Here is a 22,400-nt window from a genome sequence, read left to right on the forward strand (position 1 = left end):
AGTGGGTGGGATAACAACGGGGTGGGTGGGATTCTCTGATCAAGCAGTGGCTAGTAGTGACTGCATGCAAAGGATTGTGGGATACGGTACCGGGTATGGTACCTCTTGGAACCACAATCGAGGTGGTACTGTTTTTGAGAGCCGTACCGTTCGGTTCCATGCAGTGGAAAAGCGCCGCCGTACCGTACCGAACCGTTCCAACACCATACCATGCGGTACCAGCAGTGGAAAAGCACAAAAGCGAGCCGAACCGTTCGGTTCCATGCAGTGGAAAAGCGCCATAAAATCCTTTCACCAGCCCTGTCTCTAACTAACTAGTACTGGGCTGCCCAGGCATACCTTTCCAAGTAGTAGTCCCTAATTGTCCGTGTGGGGATCTAGCAGGTTGCTGGCAGTTACATCTTCGCTGGTGGACATTTTGCTTCTTTCCCATACAGCCCTTGCTCTGACTCCCTGAGCCTCAGTCACCTCCCTATTTACATGCAGCATCTGGTGGAGGGCAGAACACAGAAAAGCCCCCACATTAACCCTTTCCCACCCGGGTAACCCAGCACTAAAAGTCATTTTTCATGGGGATTCTGCAAGCAAACAGGGAGCACTCTGAAATGAAAGTGCATCTAAAGGCAAAACTTCTTTTTTCAGTTTTTTGAATAGTATATGGAAGGGTTAGGTTTTTATTGTTGTTTGTGTCCCCAATAAATAAATGTATGTCCCAATTGTGTCACCAATGGATACATTTATCTTTTGTATCTGTCTGGTGACCATTACCTCTGGTAAACATGGGGGAATTCAACATTTTTAGATTGCCACCAGAGCAAGAGAATGTCTAAGATGAGATTTCCCTCCTCTTTGTAGATATGTCCTCCAGCTGTTGGGTTTCCAGGACTGGAAGTAAAGGGAACCCCCCCCCCCCCCCCCCCCCAGCAAATAAAACAAATGTGATATGGGTTCTTGACCCTTCTCTGCTCTGTCAAAGACTGAAAATGTTCGACTATACATACACTTTAAGTATCAGCATAGTGGGACAGCTATCAAACCAGCCTACTTTGCCCCGCTAATAGACATTTTCAGTTTGCAGCGGACGTTGTGCAGACCTTATTTCTGTAGCCCTGAATAAAATTACACCGGTAATATCAGAAGGTGTGAAAATGAGAATTAGTCATTAGGAAAGTTTTTTACTGTGCAGCTAAAAATATTTTGATATTCATTAGTGTAAAAATAATACTTATTTCACGTGTGCAAAAGAGACCTTATAGCCACCACAAGCAAGGACTTGGCTGGGGGACAGGGGGGGTCATTTGCCCCTCAGGTTAGTACAAAACTTGTAGCTGTCAGGAATAGGAAGTAGGGAAAATAAATATATCGGTGGGTCACTTTATATTAAATAATAAATAGAGTTATGTGTATTAAAGGAAGAAAAAAGGCTCCAATAGTGAAGTATTGTAAATAAAATGGTGCTTTATTAATCACTTAGTACACAATACTCACATTTAAAACAAGAGAACCATGCATATATGTCCTAGGGATCGCAACACCCTCGTGTAGTGGTTATTTCCACCGCGTCCCGGAAATAACCGCTACACGAGGGTGTTGCGGTCCCTAGGACGTATATGCATGGTTCTCTTGTTTTAAATGTGAGTATTGTGTACTAAGTGATTAATAAAGCACCATTTTATTTACAATACTTCACTATTGGAGCCTTTTTTCTTCCTTTCATCCGGACATCTCCCCTACATATCGGAATGGTTATGAGGAATTATTATATATTAACTACTCTGGAGAGGAGCGTATGAAAGGAGGTCGGGACCAAGTGGATACCTAGTCAGCCTTCGGAGGGACCCCTGAAAGTCACCCCAAATGCTGTCTACCCCTGTAGGGGTACCACCATCTGGTGAGTGCGGGATCAATAGGAGGGGAGCACTTATTCCCATATTGAGCACCCCCACCATTTCTGAATCTCTGGAATCCACTTCCTCCTGATAATCTCTTCCCCCTCTCTATTTGGGACTTATCCACACCTGATTGTGTATTTGTGGCACCATTTACTACTATGGACATTTAATGTACTTTGCTTGGACACTGTTCATGATTTGATATTTTTTTAAAGTTTCACTTGCCTAATTTAAATATTGCTATATAGTCTTTTTATCACTAGCACTCTTATGCACTTGAACAGAGCACCTTAATTTTTATTTTAAAATTTGTCACCCAATTTATGCAATAATGTACCACCCCATTTATTGATTTTACAAGTGTGTTTTATTGGTGGCTCAGTTTTACACATTTGACTGTTATATACAGAATTTATTTATTTAATTTTGTAATACTTATATTGGAATAATTTTATACACTTACATTTTTATCTCCCACTATTCACTCACGGGAAAACATTTTTTATATATTTTTTATTTTCTTATATTTATTCACTGTATATCACACATTACTTATGAGGATTTAATATTTTAATACACATAACTCTATTTATTATTCAATATAAAGTGACCCACCGATATATTTATTTTCCCTACTTCCTATTCCTGACAGCGCCACTTACCTCCACATCCACCCATATTTGTTAAATATAGCTTGCTATATTTTGAGGTAGGCTGCAGTCATATATAATTTTTCCCATCAGCGCGGAAATCTTTTACCACAAAACTTGTAGATTTGGTTGGTGGCCCTAAATATATATTCTCTCCCAGTCTGACATTATTCACAGTAACACCCTGCAGTCAGTTGCATCTGCTGGGCATTATTCAGCTACTGTATCTGCACCCCATTCATCCCTGTGATCACAGCAGCTCTCCGGGTCTTCCATCATCATCAACTTCTTTTGCAGCTTTCAGATTATATTAAGTGACTGAATGCCAAGAGCTGTAAAGGACATCAATGCTGGGAGAATACAAAACTTTGAAATGTGCTGTACTCATTAAATGGAGGAAGCTAAATAATATGGATTATCAGTGGCGGCCCGTCCATTGGGGCGCAGGGGTGCTGCCCCCCATATCCACGCATCCAGCCCCCTAATTCTACATGCAGGGCACCAGATGCATGGATTCCAATGTTTTTTTTTTTTTTTTTTTTTGAAGCACGTCATTAGAGCCAGAGGCTCTAATAGGCTGACCAGAAATGGGGCACACTGATCCCCTAAATGACAATTATGTTAACCAGAGAATCAGAATATAAGCACAAGGAGGAGGAATCAGAATGCAGAAGAGAAGGAATCAGAAGGAGAAAAAAGAGGAAGCAGAAGGTTATCATATCAGAAAAATGAATACAATATTCAATGTCACCACAAGGTGGCAGAATTTTGTAGATCTCATGTTGGGCACCAGGGACTGATTATAATGTATCATAAAATGAATACTTATTACAATGTTGCCGGAAATTCTCTGTTTCAGACTTGTAGCGACCGGATGTTTCTGAGTTTTATTTCATACTTGTAATACTCAGATAACACTGCAAGGTGGCACAAAAAGGATTAACAGAACAGTAAGGCTCACATATTACCGGGATCACGGTATAATCGTGCAAACAGAATCACAGGACGCCTGTCACCCAAAAGAAGTTCTTGTACTTCTTTTGGGCGACAGGCGTCCTGTGATGGAGTCCAAATAGGAAAGACCGCTCCAGGTGGGCTAGGTGTCGGGTGCTGGTCGGATCCGTCAATCAAAGATCATATGAGACAAAAAGAGATGACCGCACTCCGATGTAAATCAAAAATTGGAGTAAATTTATTCCACATCAAACAATAGGCAACTGGAACAACACACTGTGCATGCAGGACACAAAGGCAGACGCGTTTCACGACTTAGAGATGTCGCTTATTCATTGCCAAGTCCCATTGACAGGCGTCCTGTGATTCTGTTTGCGTGATTTTACTACGATTCGCCGGGCGACAATCGTGGCAAAATCGCGCCGTTTTTGGGGTGCCATTGCAAGTGATGGGAATTGCACGGGCGTCCTGCAATTTGCAATGATTCGGGATCGCGGGCAAAATCGCAGCTATTCTGCTCACAATCTAAGACACAAATATGTGAACAGAGGCTAAAGAAGAATGACTGACAAGTGATCATATTTAAAGCGGAGTTCCACCCTTGGAAAGTTGTTTTCACAAAAAAATACCCCCTGGGACAGTCAGGGCTAGTGCATTCCACAATGGATAGCCTCTGAACTGTCCCGGGTTGCACTTACCTTTTAGAAGAAATACTTACCTTGAAAATGTCTTGTCCAGCGCTGCCATCTCAGGTGTGGGCAGCTGAAGCAAGCGCATCCTCTTCGGCGTCCTCTTCCGTGTCCTCTTCGTCCTAGAATGCCCTGCACCGGCCCCGACGTCAGTTCCGGGGCAGACACATCAATTCTGCACAGCTTCTGGGCATGCCCAGAAGCTGTTCAGCAGGGAATGACGCGCCTGTCCCGGAACTGACAAGCGGGGCTGGTGCAGGCGCATTGATTCCTGGGAGTTCAGTCCCAGGAATCAATGCAAGCAGGAAGTGACGGCGCGGGCCGCTGCCGCAGAGGGAGGAAGAGGAAGGAAGGTGAGTATATTTTCTTCTAAAACAAGGCAAGTAAAGAAAAAAAAATCGTGATTTTCCATTTTTTTTTCAGGTGACACAGAGCAAGCAGATGGGGCAAAGTGTATTTTAAGGGTGGAACTCCGCTTTAACCACCTTGTAGTGACATGTTACATGCTGATGCAGTGATCATTTTCTGTGGGCTCGTGGTGACATTTGGGTTCTATAAGAATGGAACTGAATTTAATGATACATTATGATAACTAATTATTTTTTTCACCTTTTGGCAATACAGTATTTGGGTACTAAAAGTACTAAAAGTATGGGAAGTATGGATCTGAATTTACAGTAATCTTACATTCTGATAACTGATTTTTGTTTATTTGTTTGCCACCTTGTGGTGACATTTAGGTAATACAAGTATTGTACTGAATAGTCTTTTACATGTTGATAGTGATCATTTTCTTCCACCTTGTGGTGAAATTTGGGTACTCCAAGTATGGAAATTACTTTTCCTTTTCAATCCGCAGCACTGTAATTTTCTGAAAAAAAGCAATGCAATATGGCTACCTGGAGCTGTTCTGTACACAGAATGTGTACAGAAAGCCCCCAAGGAAACATAATTTCCTGCTTGTGTGATTTCGCTCACTGATTTTCCCAGAAGTCTGCACTAAGATACAAGTCAGATTTCATGTATCCCCTGCAACAAAAATGTAATTTTTGGTGAGATACTCCAGGTAGGAAATCACATCTAAAGGAATGCAGACCCAGCAGCTTTCCTCATTAGAGCCCTGGAGGTGCAGCAGCTGATTTATAATTATGAAACCACTCCCATTAGATTCACTTAAAACATGGACATGGACAAACACACAGGGATTTCTTTAGAGTAACAAAAGGTAGGAATCTGCAACAAAGTTTGTTAAAATCCTTGCAATGAACAGAGATCACCCAGAGGGGAATGTTTTTTTCTCAACAATAGAAACGCCCACAACATGACCCCATTTTGGAAAGCAAACACCCCAACACATAATCTATGAGGCATGGGCTGCAGATAGGTACTCGGGTACTCTGATGAGCTGCAGGTAGGTACGCAGGTACTCTGGGGCTGCAGACAGGTACTTAACCACTTTAGCCCCAGAGGATTTGGCTGCTCAAAGACCAGGGCCTATTTTGCGATTCGGCATTGCGTGACTTTAACGGACAATTGCGCGGTTGTGCGAGGCTGTACTCAAATGAAATTCACGTCCTTTTTTTCCAACAAACAGAGCTTTCTTTTGGTGTATTTGATCACCTGTGCGATTTTTACTTTTTGCGTTATAAACAAAAAAGAGCGACAATTTTGAAAAAAAATAACAATATTTTTCAATTTTTTTATATGAAATCCCCCCCCCCCCCCAAAAAAAAAAATGTAAAAATCAAAATTTTTTAACATTTTAGGCCAATTTGTTTTCTGCTACATATTTTTGCTGAAAAAAATTGCAATAAGCGTATTTTGATTGGTTTGCGCAAAAGTTATTGCGTTTACTAACAAAGGGAAAGATTTATGTAATTTTTATTGTTTTTTTTTAACTAGTAATGGCTTTATTGACAATTAATGACATTACTGCAGTAATCAGTGCTATACATATGCACTGTTACTGTAAAAATGACATTGGCAGGGAAGGGGTTAACTTTATTAGAGATCCAGGGGTTAAGTGTGTCCCTAGGGGTGTGCTTCTAACTGTAAAGGGGCGTGGCTTTTGATGTAACCACAGAGACATACGATCCTACATAGCAGGATCGTATGATCTCTGCAGTTACACCAGGGAAAATGACAGGTGGCTTTGTTTACATCAGCCGTCTGCCTTTCTCCCTCTCCAGCCGGAGATTGCAAGTAACCGGCGGACATCGGAGCCGCCGGTCACTCGCGCGGTGATGGCAGTGAACAAGCTGGGGCGGGAGCGCGCCTCCGGCGGCACACGCTCGCCCCCTATTGGCTCGCGGGCAAGTGACGTACCGATACGTAACTTTGCCCAGGGGGGGCTGACCGCCGAAGTATATGTACTTGCGGCGGTCGGCAAGTGGTTAAGTACACTGATTGGCTTCAGAAAGGTACTCGGGTACTCTGATGGGCTGCAGAGAGGTACTTGGGTACTCTGATGGACTAGAGACAGGTACTCAGGTGATCTGATGGGCTGCAGATAGGTATTCGGGCACTCTGGGCTGAAGACAGGTACGCAGTTACTCTGATGATCTGCAGATAGGTACTCGGGTACTCTGATGGGCTACAGAGAGGTACTTGGGTACTATGATGGGCTGCAGAGAGGTATTCGGGTACTTTGTTGGGTTGGAGACAGGTGCAAGGGTACTCTATTGGGCTGCAGATAGGTACTCAGGTACTCTGAAGGACTTGAGACAGGTACTCGGGTACTCTGATGGGCTGGTGACAGGTACTTGGGTACTCTGATGACATGTACTCGGGTACTCTGATGGGCTGCAGAGAGGTACTTGGGTACTCTGGGCTGGAGACAGGTACTCGGGTACGCTGATGACAGGTACTCGGGTACTCTGATGGACTGGTGACAGGTACTTGGGTACTCTGATGGACTGCAGAGAGGTACTTGGATACTCTGGGCTGGAGACAGGTACTCGGGTAATCTGATGGGCTGCAGATAGGTACTCGGGCACTTTGGGCTGGAGACAGGTACTTGGGTGCTCTGGGCTGGAGACAGGTACTCAGATACTCTGGGCGGGTACTCTGATGGGCTACAGAGAGGTACTCAGGTTCTCTGATGGGCTGGTGACAGGTACTTGGGTACTCTGATGACAGGTACTCAGAGTACTCGTGTACTTGTCATCGGAGTACCCTAGTACCTGTCATCAGAGCACCTGTCATCAGAGTACCGGAGTACCTGTCAGAGTACCTGTCATTAGCCCATCAGAGTACCCGAGTACTTGTCATCAGCATACCTGATGGGCTAATTAGAGGTACTTTTATGGGCTGGTGACAGGTCCTCTTTATTGGGGGCAATCAGTGTGTTTTAATATGGACTGTAATCAGTAACTAGCTGTTACCGCAATCTCTCCTCCTCACACAGGATCAGTGTGTGAGGAGGAGAGCCTGGTAAAAGCTAGTTACCGTGGTTTGTTGACATTCTGTGACCGGCTGTGATTGGACACAGCCGGTCACGTGGTAAAGAGCCAATTTTTTATTGACTCTTTAACGTGATCGGGGATGGGCTGTGTCAGAGTGACACTCTCCATCCCCGACCGCTGCTCTGCATGCCCCTGGGGGCACGCACGAGTGGCGTGCACAAGGACAGTGCATGTGGCCGGCTGTGATTGGACACAGCCGGTCACATGGTAAAGAACCATTTTTTATTGACTCTTTACACTGATCAGGGGGATGGGCTGTGTCCCGAGGGACACACCTCATCCCCAATCACCATGCTGCGTGCCCCCGGGGGCACGGGAGAGTGACAAGAACGGGTGGACGTCATATGACGTTCGCCCGGAGGGACAGAGTGTTCCTGGCCGCGTCATTTTACAATGCGCAGAAGGTTTACAAAGTCAGAAGGTTTTTTTTATCTTAATGCATTCTATGCATTAAGATAAAAAAAAAACTTTTTGTATGTAGCAGCCCCCTTAATACTTACCTGAGGTCCTTCTCAGTCCAGCAATGTCCACCAATCCCTCGGCCATCCGGGACTCCCACTCCTGATTGGCTGGGACACAGCCGCAGCACCCTTGGATCCCACGACTGTCAAAGTTAGTTAGTCAATCAGGAGAGAGAGGGGGCAGGGCCAAACCGCAGCTCCATGTCTGAATGGACACAGGGAGCTGCAGCTCGGCTCGGATGCCCCCATAGCAAGCTGCTTGCTGTGGGGGAACTCGTCAGGAGGGAAGGACTAGGAGCTCCAGCCAGGGACCCGAGAAGAGGAGGATCCTGTGCAAAACCACTGCACAGAGGAGGTAAGTATAACATGTTTATATTTTTAAACAAGACTTTTCAATCACCTAAATGTTACATGCTGATAAGTAATGTTTTTCTGCCACCTTGTGGTGACATTTGGGTACTGCAAGTATGGAACTGAATATTCCTATTTATCGTTACATGCTGGTAAGTGATAATTTTCTGCCACCTTGTGGTGACACTTGGGTACTGCAAGTATGGAACTGAATATTCTAATTTATCGTTACATGCTGGTAGGTGATCATTTTCTGCCACCTTGTGGTAACATTTGGGTACTACAAGTATGGAAATGAATAGTCCTATTTTTATGACCAAATCTCATTCCCACTCCTCAAAAGTTCTTAGTTTATAAGTAGAACTTTATTTATTACTTCAGAAATTCAGGTTGCATCCCATCCACTTAGTATTTCACAGCAGAACTGTCTCTGCAGGTTTATTTATTGCATTGTAGAATACCAGAGGTCTTTTTCACTACATTTTATTAATTCTTTATTTATTTTACTTAATTTGCATACATGCCATTATTATTATGTTTTAATGTATTGATCAATTTACATCAAACCTTTAATTAAATATTTTTTTAATATATATATCAATATAACACCACTGTGTCAAGGTCCAGAAGGATATCTTAGTGCCAAAGTTTTCAGCTGGATTACCAGATAAGTCATACATGTCTCTGGGTTGCCCATCACTTATTTTTCTTTTAATTCCTGAAATAAAAACAATGACTTATTATAACATGTCCATATAAATGAAGGAAAACAAATTAGTTTAATTCATGGCTTAACGTGTTACTAAACCCAGAACCCCGCATTCACTATATCTGATCTCCTACAGTACACAGAACATGGAAATGCAATAATTTTAATAAATATAAACTACTAAATACCTTTTCTCATCAGAAGTATATAACAGTCTTGTGACTTCTATCTGTTCTGGTGAAGCTTATAGGAGAAGTTTTCATACAGCCCTGAACTGTCCTATGAGACTTCAGGGCTCCAGACCCTCTGTCTGGACATGTTTGGACAGTGCTGATTGGCCCTGTGCTGATCACATGCACTCTCCCAAGAAAGAAAACTAGCAATACACACCAAACTGAGCATGTGCAGCCTAACTCCAAAGGCTCTGTCTTATCTGGATATGTTTTTAGGTCAGTGGAAGAAGAGGAGGATCTGTGCATACAGGATCAAACAGCCTTTTTACACAATACAGAGGAGTAACTCCTTAGGTTCCACAGTGAGTATAACAAGCATGCTTTACTGCACATACAGACTGATTTTACTGTTGTGGGTTTAATCTCTCCCTGGGCCATCACTCTCCATAGGCCTTTTCTGTGGTCCTAAGACAGGCATTTCTGATACAGTTAAATTTTCAAAATGTGTTCTTCACTGTTGATGTATTTATAACTGAAAAATGCACAGTATTGTGTCTACATTGGATCCTGTTACTAAAGTATAAATGTTGGGGAACATCTCAAGTATGTGCAATGCGCTAGAGCTAAAGGTCAAATATGAGCCTGTATGACTTGTGTGGCACCTTACTTCTTCACTTACCCATTCTTTCAGTATGTCACCTTGCTACCCCACTCAGAACTTCTACAAAAGTGGGTTCTGGTAACAGAGTAGTATGAAGATACCACACTCCTATCAGCCAAACATAAGATAAACAGTGAAACAGCCTCAACTCCTCTCTAGGTCGTGTCCATTGATGTGTTTGTGTCAGAGGATGCGGCCAAGAGAGGAGATGAGGTTGAGGTTGTTTCAATGTTTATCTTATGTTTGGCTGATAAGAGTGCGGCATCTTCATACTACTCTATGTTACCACAACCCTGGATGTGTACTTTGGATTTCAGAATCGGCACCCATAATAGTGTGGATCACCGGAGTCCTCCTCCAAAGGTGGGGATAGGTTAAAGATGAGGTTAGTTGGGTATTCCCAACTTCCCATCTTTTTTAAAATTCTTGATTTCATGTGACAATTATCATGCACTTGGGTTGTAAGGTAGGTTGAGATTGTCTGTGTGTGTATGTAGATATAGAAGTGTCTATGTGTAAAATATATTAGGTAAATAACTAAGATCTTTGCCATTGGTAGTTGCTCACTAGTTTATCTAAAGTATAAGCTTTGGGTTTAAAGTACATAACACAAAGTGTCTATATCTATCTTTCTATCTATCTATCTATCTATCTATCTATCTATCTATCTATCTATCTATCTATCTATCTATCTATCTATCTATCTATCTATCTATTACGGTACTCACCATAACTGGGAGTGAAAGACAGATACTTAATGTTCACTGAGAAAATGGTTTGGATTGCTTCAAATGGGAGAGTAATATTTATCAACAATATCTCTCAAGAAATATGAAGATTTGATCCCACTTTAAACTGTGAGACCTATAGCCTGTTGCCATGAAGTCTGTGACTCCTAAAAACTCAAAGCATCGCTTTAGATGTGTATTCCATGTACTTCAATGTAGGAGATGGACAGACTGTCACTGGCAGGCTCTCCATACTGTCTATCTATTGAGGTGTGATGTGGATTGTGTCAAGTCTGTCTGTTCCATTGTTAAATGTTAATGACCTCACAAGGTTTCTGTCCAGATGGCTAGATAATTAGTTCAGGTTAATTCTTTTTCTGTATACAATTTCATCTGCATATGATAATGTAATCAGGCAACCCCTGACCTGTGTCTGGTAATCTGATCAGGAGGGGGAGGTCCATGGTGTATATAAATTCTGTGTGACTGTTCAATAAAGAATGATTCCAGTACAAGCTAAGTTGTTGGCTAACTTTGTATATAGGGCGGCTGGGAAAATCTGGTATATATGTTCATGACTGGGAGGAAGCCGTATACTGATGGAAGTCCACAAGTACAGTATGGGTCGCGTTTCCTTTACACTATCTATCTATCTATCTATCTATCTATCTATCTATCTATCTATCTATCTATCTATCTATCTATCTATCTATCTATCTATCTATCTATCTATCTATCTATCTATCTATCTATCCTATCTATCCTTTTTTTTATAGTCAGGTCAATATAAAGTACGTATGTTGTACTCTCATTTGTAGTCAGCAGGTGGCGCTCTTGGCTCCTTTTTTGCATGTTTCCAGGGGTTATCCTTATTCACTGTACTAAAAAATATGCTTTTAGTACTCAATAGCAAAAGCACCAAAGTTTATACTAGAAAATGAGCTAAAGCATTCACTTATCTCTGTCCCTCCCTTACTTTCTTTAGATGGCTTCCTCTGAAGTTTTAATAATAAAAGGTAGCTTGGAGACAAACAGCTTCAGTACCTTATCTTTGTAAAGCCTACAATGCTGTGTGAAACTTGAGGCAAGTGTTTATTGAATGTATATAAAATCATACAAATATATACATAGGCGTGTGCAGGGGGTGTGCCTGGGCATACCCAAATCACTATGTGCAGTACCAATTCCCCCTACTTATATACCAAGGGAAGGGGGGAGAAATAACTGAACCTCAGAAAATCACTCAGAGCCGTGTCGGCATATGAGGGTGTGACATATAATGTATATAGTCTATTTCCTCAAAACCAGCAGCATATAGCCTGTGGGCCAAGCAACTATTTAGAATATGAAAAAACAAAAAAAAAAAGAGAAAAGCAGTTGCAAAATATGGCTCCAACAAAGGTGAGGTATTATAAACAGCAGAAAACTTTATTAGAGAAAATTCATTGAATAAAAAATTGAAGCAACAACATCAACACTATATGAAATAGTATTTCCAATTAACAATTAACCCACTGACATGGAGATAAAATCATGTATTGGGTCCTGTCTTGTGAAATGCCACTGCTACGCTATAATAGACTCCACCCACCACCCAGATGGCACATGTGGAAATCAAAAAGATTGTCATGGAATTTTCCACCCTCTATTAAGTAAAAATATGTAGGGGCCACTTCCAGATATGTATAATTGCCCAGCTGGAAATGATAATCAACTTGGTATACCATGTTTATAGTGTAAAAACACACATGAAAATGTAAACTAAAGTTGGCCTACAACAATTAGAGTTTTACTTTATAGGAACAGACCCTGCAAAATAAATAATTTTATCCTCACCTGTCCCACCGCTTGTTCCTTGGGTCTCTCTCCTCTCTTGCATATCTACAGCCTCAGACTGAATTTTCACATTCAACATACTTTGGGGTGAGTCGGATGTCTGTGTTCCCCCCACTGCTGGCTGTGGTTTCGTCCATTGGTCCCTATGTCACTAGTGTATTCTGTAATAATGAAGGGGCCAGTGGATAGAACAATGCACAGCGGAATACCAGGCACCCAAAATTCCCAAAGTGCTGGATGTGATGAGATTCTGTTAGCAGTTGTAGCTTTGCAAGGGAGTTATGATCCAATGGGCAAGCAGGACAGGTGAACATAAAAAGTCTTCTTTTTCAGGGTCTGTTTTATTATTTTAAAACATTACCTGGTCACTTTAAGAAGCTGATGATAGTAGTGGTGTATATTACCTCTTTATGTACACCGAGGAGAGATGAATAGCCAGGAAAAAAATCAACAGAACGATGGAACCCACAACGTATCTCAGATATGAAGGACAACTAGAGAAGACCTTTCCATGGCTCATAGCTGAAAGACAGACGTGGAGAACATATTAGACAAATCAGTAAGTACAAATATGCAGGGCCGGTGCTAGACTATTTTACGGCAAAACCAGCTACTTGTGCCCCCCCCCCCAAAAAAAAAGAAGGAAAGGGGTTAAAAACTCCTCTATGTCATACCCAGTGACCCTGATCTGATGGTTCCTCCATGTTATGCTTTTATACCCAGTGACCCCCCATATTCCTCCATGTCACACCCGGGGACCCTAATGTCCCTCCTTGTCACACCCAGGGACTTTGATGTTTTTCCATGTCACACCCTTGGACCCCAATATTCCTCCATGTCATGCTGTTATACCCACTGACCCTGATGTTCCTCCATGTCATACCCAGGGACCCCCGTGTTCCTCCATGTCATGCTGTCATACTCAGTGACCCCAATGTTCCTCTATGTCAGATCCTGATGTTTTTCCATGTCACAGTTGGGGACCCTGATGTTCACCCATGTCACACCTGGGGACCCTGATGTTCCTCCGTGTCACACTTGGGGACCCCAATCCCCATGGCACACCCAGGGACCCCAATTCCTCATGGCACACCTGGTGACCCCGAACTCCTGTTACACCCGGTGACCCCTATCCTCCATTTCACACCTGGTGACTCTGATTCCCTATGGCACACCTGGTGACCCCGATTTCCTTTCATACCAGGGATGCTCCATGTAACACCCAGGGACCCTGATCCCCTGTTCTGGGGACACTAACTGGGCGGTATGAAGATAGTGGCCCCCACTCTGCCCTCCTTCACAGTGATCCTGCTGATTCCTTCTCCCAGGACGCTTCTCTCCTGGACCACAGTGCTCACCACAGCTCCAACCGGCTACTGGTGGAGGGAAAAGCAACAGTCAGAGAGCTCCGCATGTCCTTCATCACCAACCTCCTCAGACTATTCCGGTACCTCGTCGCTTCTGCCCCAGTAAAGGTTCCGCCCTCCAGTGCGGAGCTCCGACTCAGGTTCAGCTCTCCTCTGCTCCCTGCTTAATACCTACCCAGGGAAATGATTGGCTGCCTACCAGCTCAGTGCAGAGAGTCACTTCCTGCCTGGGGTTAAGGCTGTTCAGCTCCAGCTGAAGAGAATCATCATGCAGGCAGCACTCTGGTGGGCTTCATTCCTGCCTCTTGGGGCCCCTCCAACAGTGGTGGAAAGCCAGGGCCTGATAATTCCACCACTGCCCAGGACACCTGGCATCTTTCTCTGTCCCTTCTTCCTCCCCTACCGCCACCTTTCCCCTCAGCTCACAATAATCATTCATAATGGAGAGAGAGTGCCGACTCCTGGCTGCGTCCCTATATGGCAATGCGTCCTAGGCGGCTGCCTAGTTTGCCTAGTGGAAGCACCGGCCCTGCAAATATGCCAGAAAGTGAGATGATTATTCTGAAATAAGAGAATTGAAGGGTTATGGACTGAAGGCACATTATTGGAGAACCTCCTTGGTTCACAACTTTCTAAGACCAGTTCATGGTTACTCCACCTGAGCAGTTAGCTATTTGCTACTTTATAGATATTGTATTTTTTTTTTTTTTTGTCTCTTGACTATATACTTTTCCACTGCAAGTACCGGCTCGGCTCTACTCGGCCCTGCTTGGCCCGGTTTGGTTTTCCACTGCATGGTACCGCATGGTACGGTGTTGGAACGGTTCGGTACGGTTTGGTATGGTTTGCTTTTTCACTAAAAGTAGTACTAAAGTAAGTGGGTGGGATAACAACGATTCTCTGACCAATCAGTGGCTAGTAGTGACAAACAGTCAGCTGCATGCAAAGGATTGTGGGATATGGTACCGGTATGGTACCGGTATGGTACCTCTTGGAACCACAATCGAGGTGGTACTGTTTTAGAGAGCCGTACCGTTCGGTTCCATGTAGTGGAAAAGCGCCGCCGTACCGTACCGTACCGAACCGTTCCTACACCGTACCATGCGGTACCAGCAGTGGAAAAGCACAAAAGCGAGCCGAACCATTCGGTTCCATGCAGTGGAAAAGCGCCATTAGTTAGTAACTGCATCGCTATCAAGATTGTAGACAGAACATACTCAAGGTGGCGCTGGGAATTTTTCGATTTGCAATTGTAGCCAGATGAAGGAAAACTTCAAACAAGCTCATTAGCTCTGCCAAGGTGGCTCCCACACAGCAAGGCTTCCCTCAATGGGCACCTTTCAGTAGCTCAAACCATAGATATAAAGAAAGCTTTCCAACGCCTTTCAGGGACAACACCAGGTCCTCGTTACCAGGGCTCAACACTGGAAAAACTGAGATGGACCCCTCCACTGCTGCTCAATAACTGCTGCTTCATGTAATTTATATAAATTGCATAAATTAATATTAAATAATAATAAATAATAAATTACATACATTTATATAAATTAAATAATGTAATTGTTACTTCATGTAAAGAGTTTAATACTAGTTCTAATACAGATCTGTGAAGTTACTGGGGTTGATTTACTAAAGGCAAATAGACTATGCACTTTACGAGTGCAGTTGTACTCATTATTCATGTAAATGTGGTGAAACTTCACTTTGTAAAGACTATGCAATCAGGTGCAAGGAAAATCTTAAAAAAAGGACTTTTGCGCTTGCATGTGTTCGGATGATGGAAATCAGCAGGGTTTTACCACATTTACTAAACTCTGGGGGAAATGTGTGCAAAAGCACTTGCAAAGTGCATAGTCTATTTGTCTTTAGTAAATTTACCCCACTGTTTCCTCCAAGTTTTAATCTGTGTTGAGCCCTGATGAAGGAAGGTGTTGTCCCCGAAACATAATAGATATTTTTATATGACTTTTTTTTACCAACAATTGAAATGATCTTGGACTCTTTTGTTCAGTTTTGGTTTGGCATTCCTTTCTGTATCTCTTTGAATTAAGATTGTAGAAACTATGATAAAATTCAGTATTACCACATTTTTCTCCAGTTGACTACGACAAGCAGCAAATTGATCCGGACTTCAGACTAGGTCACATAATGGCCATACTTTAAGAAGAACTGGGCTAACATAGAGGCTGGAGAGGCATGCCTCAGCTGATGGACTAGGACAGTGATGGCAAACCTTGGCCCCCCAGATGTTTTGGAACTACATTTCCCATGATGCTCATGCGTTCTGCAGTGTAGTTGAGCATCATGGGAAATATAGTTCCAAAACATCTGGGGTACCAAGGTTCGCCATCACTGGACTAGGGGGTGCAGTAGCCATGGTGGCCTCACCTGCCTTTGCATCAACAGGCTGTAACACTCTTAGGAAGGCTTTGGAAATTACATCATTGCAGCCTGATCCGTGCCGGATTACACAGAGGGATCTCCTGTGTACTCAGCGCTCACAGTTACACACAGTCCCGCCTCCTTGGTCAGCTCTTAGGATAGACAGAACACTGATCCAATGCCAGGACATCTATCCTAAGAGCCGGCCCAGGAGGCGGGACTGCGTGTGACTACACGCTTTGTGTAATGCTTTGTCTAATGGTTTGTGTAATGCATCGCCCCCCCCCCCCCCTCCAAGGCAGCAAGGTACAATATCGGTGTATAACACGTACACGCGATTTGCCCCCTATTTTCAGTGTGTGTTATACGCTAATAAATATGGTAATTACATATGTAGCACCCTCCTAGATGGGTGCTAGGATAGTTAGGTAAGTGTTAGGGTTTGTTTTTGACAGGTAAATTTAGATGCCACACTGTAGTCAGTGCGGCTGTAATGTTAGTTAAGGTAGAACTATAGGCAATTTTTTTTTTTTTTCATTCTGCATAGAGGAAGGGTGGGTTATAACCCCTATCAGATTTTTTTTCGCCATCTGTGTCCCATTGCAAAGATTTCCCTTCACGTTCTATCACACACAAGTGCTTAACCTGGAAACAAACTGTGTATGGACTTTTTCCATGGACTGATCCATTAGATTATGTTATTTTAACCTGTTCTGGACCACCTACTGCATATATACTGCATCAGGGCAGCCACGTAAAGGTATGTGATGCGCGCTCGCGGATTGGGGGTGCGCGCATCCGCTGTTCTCGCAGTGACCTGATTCGATTCAGAACCAATCAATCATCAGGTCCAGGCCAATGATTTATGGCCTGGACCTGGTGATCGGTTCTGACCAATTGCAGAATGTCCTGTGCCTGTGTAATGTAAACACAGGCACAGGAAATGATGCAATCTTCTCTCCTGGAGCCATTTGCGGTTCCTGCGTGAGAGAAGAGAGCATCACAGTGAGTACACAAGCACTACACTGACACCAGTACACATAGGCACACAGTTAACCCCCTGATCATCCCCCAGATGATCCCTCAGTTAATCCTTTCACTCCCTGCCACAGTGTCACTATATACAGTATACAGATAATTTAGTAATCACTGTATTAGTGTCACTGGTGATGCCAGTTAGCACCAGTGGAAGTCCCAGATAGGGCATATATGGCAGGTACCCTAAACCTAATAAAGGTTTAGCCCTTGATCATCTCCAGTTAACCCCTTCACTGCCCTGTCACAGTGTCACTATATACAGTATACAGATAAGTTACTGATAACTGTATTAGTGTCACGGGTGACGCTAGTTAGCGTCAGTGTCAGTCTTAGTATAGCGTGAGGGTCCCACCACATATTTTCTAATAAAGTTTTAAACCCCCTGCTCACTCCCCCTCCCCCCCAGTTAACCCTTTTACTCCCTGTCACTATTGTCAGTAGTAAAGTGTACAGATCACTGTATTAGTGTCATGGGTGACACCAGTTAGTTAGCGTCAGCATTAGCGTTAGTTAGGGTCAGTTCCAGATAGTGTCCCAGATAGTGTCAGACCCTAACCCTTTGATTGCCAGTAACACTAACACACACACACACACACACTCTATATACCTTCATTACTTGTATATATAGCACTGCTCCACTGTCAGTTTCTACCGGACCACACAGCTCAGCCCCACACTTCTGGTCCACTAGGCCGACTGCCTGTGACCACTTTCCAACCTGACAGGAGAAGAGACAGCTGTCATCCTCCTCCCGGGACTGTCACATGTGCCCTTGGCTTTTATGATCAATCCCAGGATGCACTGCAGTTGTGCCCTCCCACTGGGACTGTTACAAAAGCCTGTGTGTCATTGGTTGGGTTTCCTCCACTGTCCAACAGGCTCCCCTATTGGATACAGTGGGAAACTCCCTCAGACAAAGTAAATCACACATACACATGTAACAGGCAAAACTAGAAATCCTGCTCCCTGATAAGCAGACAGAGCAAATACATGCCTTTACCTAGCACCTAACTAGGGGGTGCTACAAATATATTGCAGCTTACCAGTTATTTCATGTAGTGGTTGCATTCGTTTTATTTATTTATTTATTTTCAGGCTAAGAACATTTTCAGCAAATACAGTAAATACTTGTTGACCTTGCCAGAAATGTAGTGCCCTTCACAATTCCCAATAGTTGAACTAGAAGCATAACACAATCTTATCTACCTTGTGGAAACAGCCAATCTCCCCAATCCCCAATATAATGGAAACAAACAAGGGCAAATAAATATGTTTGATGTTGAGTCTAGGTGACAACCAGAACTCCCTTTATACTGCATTTATAGTACAGTGAGTGGAAGTTGTCACCTTTGGACAGGAAAGGTGTTATTTGCAGGATCACCAGGTGAAAAAAAAGGAAAGGCCTTTACAAAAAAGAAAACAAATGCAGGCACATTACCTAAGGACTGGTAAGCTGCATTGCATTATATTTTATATGCATTATTCTAGAATTTTAGTGGCCAATATTTTAGCGCAATTGTATATAAAGATACTGTCTAGAAATGCACTTGCTTCTCTTAAAGCGGAGTTCCGGCCGCAAAATCGTTACAATAGATTTTGTGTCATCCGCTTCCTTAGTGTCACCTGACACTTTTTTTTAATTACCTTGTTTCAGAAAAAAATATACTTACCATTCCTTCAACTTCCTCCCTCTGCGGCCGCGGCCCGCGCCATCACTTCCTGTCCTGCAATGCGTCCTGGGAGCTCTTATCTTATTCATCACTCCCAGTTGGCAATGGGCAGTGACGTAGGCGGCCGGCCGCTCCTCTCATCGCGTTATTTGCAAACAGGAAATAACAGGATCCTATGGAAACCCTTACTATGCCAATCGCATAGTACTGGGCATGCGTGAGATTTCGCGCTGCATTCATCTGCCCCCTCCAGCTAGAAACAGGAAGCAGGGCACCCATTTGCATACTGCGGCTTCGGGTGACCAGAACAAAGATGGCGGCACTCAGCAAACGTTTTATAAAGTATGATTTTATGATTGCCAATCAATTATTAAACTGTGTAAAACCGGATTAGTGGATGTAATGTATGAAGGGCGGTGGATCATTGTTTGGGAAGTATTTAAAAAAAAAAAACGATTCTGTGGCCGGAACTCCGCTTTAAATTGATTATGCTGAAAAAGACAAGGCCCCTTCTTACCTTCATGTGGTATTGTCCCATGGGTTCGGACAGGAGAAGAGCTGAACCAGACTTCACAGGTCACATTATCTCCATAGTCCCAGGTGTCTCTGGGAAGGGTGAGGAGGTTCAATAATATCCATGTACCATCAGGGAGCTTTATAGAGGTTCTTCTGCCTGTGTGACGTGTTCCAGAGATGTTCCAGGTCACATGGCCTTTATGATGGGACATTCTCACTACACAGGCCAGATGGATAGTACTGTTAGGAGTAGGTTGCTGTGGAGTAATCAGGAGATACCCAATGTTGGTGTCATCGGAATTATCTGTAAATGTGAGATCATAAATATCCAGTTACTGAATGATCTGTTGAAACTACGAATGTATTAGGTCATTTAAATGTTGTAGTATAAATATTATACATTTAAAGCCCAACTAGCTAACAGATTATGTTTTGTTTTGGATAGAGCAGGTAAGCAGCAGCCTTGTTGGCCTGCCATGTGCCCTCCTTCAGTTGACCATTGGGCTGTCTTTCGGGTCTATCAGATAAAGTTTTCAAAGTGCTTCACTTTTTCCAAATTTTTTTATGATACAGCCTTATTCCAAAATAGATCCTTCATTATTTTCCTCAAAATTCTACAAACAATAACCCCATAATGGCAAAATAAAAGAAGTTTAAAATCTTTGCAAATTTATTTACACCATCAATAAATAAAAAAAAAAAGTTTAGGATATGGTTACACTTCAACCGCTTCTGGACCGCCCGGCACCTTTTTACTGCGGCAGGCAGGCCCTCCTGCACGAACCAATGCAGACCTACGTCGGTCGCACACCTGCAGCTAGGGGGCGAGCGCACGCCACCGGCAGCACGCTCCCGCACTGCACTCGGCAGCGGGGAAGCCGATGCATGGGTCAGGCGGCTCCGATAGCCGCCTGACACCTGCGATCGTTCCCCGCTCAGAGAGAAGGACGGTCGGATGTTGTAAACACATCTGACCATTCTCTCTGGAATGATCACAGAGTGCCTGTGATCCTTCTATATAGGATCACAGGTCTCTATAGCTGTTCTATAAGCCCTGCCCCCATACAGTTAGAAACACGCCACTAGGTACACTTTTAACCCCTTGATCACCCACAGTGTTAACCCCCGTCACTGCCAGTGTCATTATTACAGTAACAGTGCCTATTTTTAGCACTGATTACTGTAGCAATATCACTGGTCCCCCCAAAAATGTCAGTTAGGGGTCCGATCTGTCCGCGGCAATGTCGCAGTCCCGCTAAAAATCACAGATCGTCACAATTACTAGTAAAAAAAAAAAACAATAAAAATGACATAAATCTTTCTGTAGTTAGTAGGCGCGATAACTTTTGTGCAAACCAATCAAAATACACTTATTTTTTTTTTTTATTTTACCAAAAATATGTAGCAGAAAACAAATTGGCCTAAAATGTTAAAAATTTTAGATTTTTTTATTTTTTTGGGGGGGGGGGGGGAATGTTATATAGCAGAATGTGAAAAATATTGTTTTTCTTTTTTCAGAATTGTCACTCTTTTTTTTTTTTATAGTGCAAAAAATTTAAATCGCAGAGGTAATCAAATACCACCAAAAGAAAGCTCTATTTCTGGGAAAAAGAAGCACATCAATTGTATTTGGGTACAGCATCGCAAGACCGCGCAATTGTCCGTTTAAGTAACGCAGTGCCGAATCGCAAAAAATGGCCTGGTCATTAACGGGGTAAATCCTTCCAGTCCAGAAGTGGTTAAAGGATCAATGAACCAAACATAAAATATCAGATTGAATCACTAATCGCCACTATCCATCGGAATTCCTAGCTGTACTCTCCTATAGAACCTTTCTGGGTATAATCACTCCGGGTTTGTTACTTCTTTGGTAATTTAGAGCCTAGGAAGGGTAAGAGTTGATAGTGACACGCAAATCTCCGTATTTAAGCCCCTGCCAGTGATGGTGAACCTTGGCACCCCAGATGTTTTGGAACTACATTTCCCATGATGCTCATGCACTCTGCAGTGTAGTTTAGCTTTATGGGAAATGTAGTTCCAAAGCATCTGGGGTGCCAAAGTTCACCATCACTGCCCTATCCTATCATATCTATTCATCCTTCTCCTACTTCCCACCCAAACCTGTACAAAAACATAGCTGAAAATGGACAAAGAATAGGACAGTGTTATATGAATAGCCTTAGATGTCTTTCATAAATATTTTACTACATTTTATTGAAACAGAGCACGGTTTACCTCCAGTGATTACCATTGTTCCATTAGCAAAGAACAATGATCTAAAATGAAGACATGCACAGTAATACATTCCAGAGTCCTCAGGCTGAAGGTTGGATAATGTTATAGTATAGCCATTTGTGTCCATTCTACAGGAATAGGTTTGTGGGCTCATAGTCGCACACGATGCAACTCTTGTCAGCATATTCCCATCTCTCCACGTCTTCCGATACCAGGAAATTCTTCATTGAATACACTTATAGTGTTAGAGATGCAGGAGATATCCACAGAGCCACCGGCTGGTACAAAGATGATGTCCCGGGGCTGATACAGAACGATCCCAACAGCTGTAAAACAATGAGAACCCTTGGCTCGGTATAAGTTGCACACAGTCGCTCATCCCCCATAGTCTATAATGAAACCTACCAACTGTTCTTATTTTGTAGGTAAAGCTACTTTTGCAGGGCAGTGAATATGCAACACAAACACAAAGATTTTCTCGTTTTAATATCCCGCATTTTTAAATGCAACTTATAGGGGATATTGTCTAAAATTGGAGCACACAGAATCTGCTGCAGCTGTGCATGGTAACCAATCAGCTTCTAACTTCAGCTTGTTCAACTAAGCATTCACAATCAGCCCCCG

General features: G+C 43.1%; 1 protein-coding gene across 1 annotated transcript in view; it reads right to left on the reverse strand.

Moving 5' to 3' along the window:
- Positions 1-21,958, reverse strand: part of LOC309569768 (uncharacterized protein) — a 91,398-nt gene extending 69,440 nt beyond the window's left edge. Inside the window, exons 1-2 of the mRNA XM_082275768.1 lie at positions 21,777-21,958; positions 19,543-19,845 (exon numbers count right to left, since the gene is read on the reverse strand). Of these exons, the coding sequence (XP_082131894.1) occupies positions 19,543-19,845; positions 21,777-21,930 (457 nt within the window). The 5' untranslated portion in view covers positions 21,931-21,958. The remainder of the gene's footprint in view (positions 1-19,542; positions 19,846-21,776) is intronic.
- Positions 21,959-22,400: the final 442 nt, after the last annotated feature.

Source organism: Pelophylax lessonae, assembly GCF_965119305.1.
Source record: "Pelophylax lessonae genome assembly, chromosome: 13".
NCBI lineage: Eukaryota > Metazoa > Chordata > Amphibia > Anura > Ranidae > Pelophylax > Pelophylax lessonae.